Below are 6,369 nucleotides of genomic sequence, written 5' to 3'. Positions count from 1 at the left end.
TTAAATTACATTCTCTCTCTCTCTCTCTCTCTCTCTCTATATATATATATATATATATATATATACACACACACACACACACACACACACACACACACACACACACACACACACACACACACATATATATATATACATTCATCAACCATCACCCCTGTGTTCTGATGCTACATTGTGTTAGCTAATGGTGTGAAAGGCTAACTGATGATTAGAAAACCCTTGTGCAATTGTGTTATCACATGAAAGTAAAAGTGTGAGTTTTCATGGAAAACATGAAATTGCCTCGGTGAGGGTAGTGTATATGAATACGTAAATTTTATTTAGGAATGTTAACCTGCTAGATACATAATGTCTCCTAATTCACTGAGAAGTTTATTCACATGTGCTCCACAAACTCTTTATCTACACTCAGTCACTGGTTTCCAAAGTGGTTGTGATCTGACAAAATCCTGCGGTAACGCACAAGTTGAAACCAGAGAAAGATTCCCAGATTAGCAAGCGGTGAAAATCCAGTCTGTGGAGCATCATGCAGGCTGGACTGGTAACAGAAGGCTCTTGATAGTGAACTCTTTGGTAGGAGGTGCCGAGTTGATGCGTCATCGATCATATGGAGTGGTCTGAGGCTTACCCTTGTCTTGGTAGCTTAAATTATTATTCATGCCTCGTCTTCTCTCTTTGCATCTCAGCTTCAGCCTGTTAAGTTCATTACTGATGCTTGTGTATCATGTAGAGCACAGAAGTAAAGTAAGAACAATGTGACCTTAAGCGTCAGTAATGTGACCTGCAGCCCACAATGTGACCTAACATTTGTTTGTCCCTTCACTTCAACAGAGTTTGCATAATCCTCCTAAATGCACATATATGACAAGCTATTCCATTGTGTATGCTGAAAAAAAGGGGAAAAAAACTGTAGTTGTAAATAATGCGTCCACATGCAGATAAGCCTGCCCACTGTACCACATGAGACTCTACTATTATTCACATGCTACACTATCTTACATCAGCGGGGTGTACTAAGAAACAGGACTGACATAGCCAGGTCTGCATTAGCATTCCTTAGACCTGGCATATAAACATAACATTTAATAACATGTGTAATTCACGCAAGATTAGACAGTACACCAAGTTTTAGTTTATAATAAACACCAACAAACAAAACATTGATCTAAACTAATGGAGTTTATCAGACTGTCTAAATAACTAACAGAATAGTCTACTTAAGATTTCATAAACACTGAAAATTCTGTCCAATAAGCCTCACTCATAAGAGACATTATTTTACTACTTACATGAGAGCTATAGGGAGGTGTATGCACTAGTTTGAACAAAAAAATACAATTTAACTTAGTTTTTAACACGCAGAAGTGTAAGAGTAGAACTTTTGAGGGAGGATGTCTACTAGTATGGATTGTTTTTTAAAGGCCCCCACAGACATGTAGGACTAATGTTGGCCCTCTGACACATTATGTTCACCATCATCTAACACAGTAACATAATAGCTAACAATCATTTAAAAATAAGCAGTACTAGTATCTGTTTAAAGGGGTAACTAGCTGACTTTATGTTAAACCGATGATGCTAGTTAGCTAGCTTTCATTATTATTATTAGCTAGTGTCTGCTGAGCATCCCTGCTGGTTGGGAATTCATGATAAAGTTATAATTTCTCTAATAGACCCTTTATTTGTTTACAAACATTGTGACGTTTTTTGTGGGCGGGGCTTATGCTGGAGGCAAACGCGGAGCGAGAAGTCAAGCAGGACTGAGAGTATATAGTTTGCGCTGGGAGTTTGCACGCTGCAAACTCGAGCATTTTTAACCCGTTAAACTGCAGTGTACCACCGGCGGTACACTTACTAATTTGCATAGGAATTTAAGGAATGTCCGAAGGCTGCAAACGCGATTATATAAACACTATACGCCGATGGAAAGCTTAGATTCTCATGAGTCCGCCGGTATAAACCACTTTCAGATGTGATTACCACAGCGGGTAATATAAACGCATTTGTCCGACAAACAACGAATATCCATCCATCCTTTCTCTGTACACAGCTTTAACGTACACAGCGCGACTCACATTTCCGGGTTCATTATTACACACAGATGAAAATATTCCACAAAAAACGGCCATAATTCAACCTTGGACATCCAGACGACACAAGCCAGTAAACTATTTTGTCCAAAACATGTCTTGAAGTCGGTATATAATCCACGAATCGGTCGTTTTCAAGAAAATGCACCTCGCGATGCGCGTCCAATATTCCCTGTATTTCTCGTCATATTTTTATTTACAAATAGAATATTAGCGATTTTTTGTACTGCAAATGGCTGGAATTGACTGCAGCTGATCGCCTCTGTCCAGTCTTTTCGCCTCGGTGCATTTAACCACAACTGTCTTCGTTCCCTCTGAGCACGAGTGTTCGGTGGAATCCTATAAAACTTTAATTTGCGTTCGCCAATGTCATTCCTCCTATTCTGGCATCCAAAAACACAGCAGGACGACATTTTAGAAAAGTTGATAGAGCCTAGTCCCTCAGTCTTTCCCCTTTCGGTCAGGGCCTTTCTTTCTTTCTTTCGTTCTTTTTATTGGCTGTTGGCACCCAACTATTAGGTACATTTACCGCCACCTACTGGACTGGAGTGTGAGTCAAGAGATGGTCAGAAAAAAGAAAAGCCGTGGGCTTCCTCTTTTGCCTCCAGCTAAAGCTGTGACGTCATTCGTGACGTGGGTCATTAATGGGTCTATTTCTTTTTTGCCTTGGACCCATTAATTCTAAATGGACTCGCAATGTTTTTTTAATTTTTTTTATTAAAAAAATATTTAAAAAATTAAATAAGAATCTGAAATTATTTCCGTATGTGTTACCTAACTTTCAAGTTGCAGTTCCAGTCAGAGCAACATCAAAATTGAAAAAAAGTTAATATTATGCATAACATTAGACAAGACAAAAAAGTATTTCGGGAGTCATGAAGTTTTACCTAATCTTATTTCAAGTAACAAATATGAACAGATCAAAAATTCCCCCGACAGGATGATTTAAGGGATTTCACGGCGCTGTTGCTCCACGTGTTTGCACTGCCGTCTCTCTGGAGTCGCTCATATCCTGCTGTCAGTCACCACGGTGATATAAATAGTAGTGAAACTGCAGAATCAAAATATTTCTCAGAACTACTACTATATCACCAGGGATTTTATTTTGAATCTTAGAAGAGCGTGTGTCTGCCGTTACCGGTGTACCGGATGCTGTAGCTGTCCGTGTCGCTGCAGTGTTGCGCTTTCCTGTTTACGGGCGGGAAGAGCGAACTGTGGGAGCTTCTGGGTTTAAATCGGCAGCACAGCTCTTTTAATTCTCCTTCATGCGAGTAGCTTGCACGTTTTGATGATTCACAGGGCGCTGCGAGGTCAAGAGGATACGCTTTAAGTGGACTGCTGCTAAAAACTAAAGGGTTTTTTGGAGACGCAGGGCAGATGGAGGATCCTCCAACAGATTCTGGTGGTGGTGGCGGCAGTGCAGCAGCGGAGGGCCCCGCGGTACAGGTGGCGGATATCTGCTGTCCGGCCGGGGCTCTCCCTCTACGGCTCCTTGAGTGGAAAGTCAAACCCGGCTCTCTTGTTAACGTGGACTCCGTGTTAGCTCTGTGTGCTCCCATGCCTCAGGAGAAGGGGGCAGAGGCTGCCAAGCTGCCAGAGAGGAAGGTGAAATCCAACCGTGCTGGAGTAGTGAAGGAGCTATGCTGTCAACTTGGACAAGTCATACCTCCCGGGTGAGTCACTGAGCTTGCTATAGCTAGCTAATGTTAGCTGACCTGCTCCCTGCTTGGAGAGGCTACAGGCAGTGCGGCAGCTTGGTTTTGAGACGCTTTGTGCAGTTACTGACTTAACACTTAGTGTACGTTAGCTAGCTAACAAGCTAACATTGCTAAGTTGATGTTAGCTTGTTTGCTAACCAAGCACCTCTGACCAGCGTCAAAGCAGTCGAAATAAACAAGCGGACCTGCAACAAAGATTTTCAGAATAAAAGCGTATGCCTTCTAATAATGTGTTTCTGAACTTCATGAAGCGTTCTAACTTTAGTGAAAAAGAAAACCAACTAAGAGTGGTCTAGCAATAAGCATTAAGTGCTTTCTTGACTTCTCACTCTGATAACTGTGAAATAATGATTTCAGGCAAAATAGTTTGCACTTTTATTTTGAAGGAAAGCAGCGTGTATTGTTGTCTCAGGCTGTGTGACTTGACGCAGCCGTCACTCGCGTGCACAAGTGTGTACAAGCTGAACAGGTTGACAGGTAGAGGAACAATCGGAGGCAGCTACTGTTTGAACCGGTGTCGTACCAACAACTGATTGCCATCTTCCAGAGCAATCATCTCCATGTTGCCTGCTCTGTGCCCTTGATTCGAACAATATACTTGTTTTTTATGTTTTTTTTTTTTTACCAGTTTAAATGGCTTTAAAGGACCAATTCAACTCGTATTAAGCAATTTTCCACCTGCCGAAAAGTACCTGCAGTTCATATATTTTGACTGAAATGTTATTAATACATCCGAATGACTCAATTTTGTAATTGAGTGTTGTTTATTCAAGATTAGAACCCATAGTTGTTTAAAATTATTATTTTATTTATTTTCTTATAAAAATCCATCTGCAAATCATGTTATTTACATGCCAAATGCACATAGAACCAATATCAGCAACAATTCAAAGATATTGCATATCATGTGCCTAAAATTCAGACTTGGTTACGTATGAATTGCCAAGGTTTACAAAAGTTTGGTATCGCTTAGAAATGTCCTTATTTTTGAAAGAAAAGCATTTTCCCCCCAAGGAAGATAGCATTAAAAGAATCGGCAATACAATCTACACATTGTTAATGTGTAAATGACTATTCTTGCTGGAAAGAGTTGATTTTTAATGGAATATCTACATAGGGGTATAGAGGAGCATTTCCAACAACCGTCACTCCTGTGTTCTAATGCTATGTCGTGTTAGTTAATGGTGTTGAAATAATTAAAAATATGTATTAATAATAATTACAAAATCCTTGTACAATTATGTTAGCACATGAACAAAATTTTGAGTTTTCATGGGAAACATGAAATTGCCTGGGTGACTTCATACTTTTGAACGTTAGTGTATATGGTGCAGTTTAAACTGCAGTGTATCGACAGCAGCTTCAAAAACACGTTCAAACTTCTGGGATTTCATACATAACAAACTTAAGGAAACAGTCTTGTCAAATTGCGGAGTGGAAATTCAGTCAGTTTACAGGCCAGACATTTACGACTGAATTACACCAATATTCCAACTTGTCACTGTGAAACTAGAGCAGTTTTATGGTGTCTGAACAGAGTCATAGAAGCTTCTGTGCCTGAGCTGCTGTGAGTGGGGAGGAGTGGGTGCTCTGGATCTGCACATTCTAGAAGGAAGCACCAGTATTAAGTTACAATTCAGTCATTTTTAACACAAAAAGGCATTATGCAGTGTTGATGCACCAGGATTAGTTTTTAATATTTTAATTAATGACTGAAAAGGGACTATAAAATGTACAGCACTGGTTTGGAAGCTGCTCTCACTGCCAGTGTTTATCTATCATCACTGCTGGTTTCACTCTAAACAGGAACTTACTCAAAGCCATTATGTGTGTAATGCTCAGCTTTTCACTGCTGTAAATACATACATGTTCAGCTGATTGGACTGGCAACTCGTTTTCCAGTTAGTCAAAACAAATCAGTAGCGCACGTGTCTAAACATGCAACACCTGCTGACATCTTTATTCGTGTACAGGCCTTGCATGTCACCTGTTTACTGGTATGCACACAATTTTTCTGTAATGTGTTTCTTTTCTTTTTTCAGAGGCATCATCGCCAGAATAGAAGAATGCAGCCATCCCATAGTCATGAAGGGTTTATGTGCAGAATGTGGCCAGGATCTGACTCAGTAAGGAAACACTCTCTGTTTTAATACTTCTCAATTTTTTTTTTATTTTTCTGTTTGGGCTGTGACACTTGTATGTAAAACATCCCTACCAAAAGAACACTAAATTAAAAGCTTGCCGTGTTTTATAGTTACTTGACTTGTTTCAGCATCTTTCGGTGTGAAAAGATAGTTTAGAATTTATTTATTTTTTATGTTATGTTCCTCAAGTAAAACACTGACTGACTGTGAGTGGCCAGTAGTATTACTGGTAGATTCTATTTCATGTAATGCCATCAGGTGGCACCAGAGATCACACAAAGAGCACTGAGTGTATCTTAGGCCATAAATAAACTGTTTACACTCTGCACATTCCTGTGAGTGACTTGGACAAAGATGTATAGTTTGAGACTAAACATGATGATTGTTTTCTGATTTTATTGATTTGAAATGTTATTA

The 6,369-nt window shown here is 39.7% G+C and overlaps 1 protein-coding gene across 1 annotated transcript in view; it reads left to right on the top strand.

Moving 5' to 3' along the window:
- Positions 1-3,240: 3,240 nt before the first annotated feature.
- Positions 3,241-6,369, top strand: part of ctdp1 (CTD (carboxy-terminal domain, RNA polymerase II, polypeptide A) phosphatase, subunit 1) — a 115,122-nt gene continuing 111,993 nt past the window's right edge. Inside the window, exons 1-2 of the mRNA XM_022216164.2 lie at positions 3,241-3,763; positions 5,851-5,934. Of these exons, the coding sequence (XP_022071856.2) occupies positions 3,468-3,763; positions 5,851-5,934 (380 nt within the window). The 5' untranslated portion in view covers positions 3,241-3,467. The remainder of the gene's footprint in view (positions 3,764-5,850; positions 5,935-6,369) is intronic.

This window comes from Acanthochromis polyacanthus, chromosome 11 (assembly GCF_021347895.1).
Source record: "Acanthochromis polyacanthus isolate Apoly-LR-REF ecotype Palm Island chromosome 11, KAUST_Apoly_ChrSc, whole genome shotgun sequence".
Taxonomy (NCBI): domain Eukaryota; kingdom Metazoa; phylum Chordata; class Actinopteri; family Pomacentridae; genus Acanthochromis; species Acanthochromis polyacanthus.
This window is presented reverse-complemented; position numbering and strand designations above follow the sequence as displayed.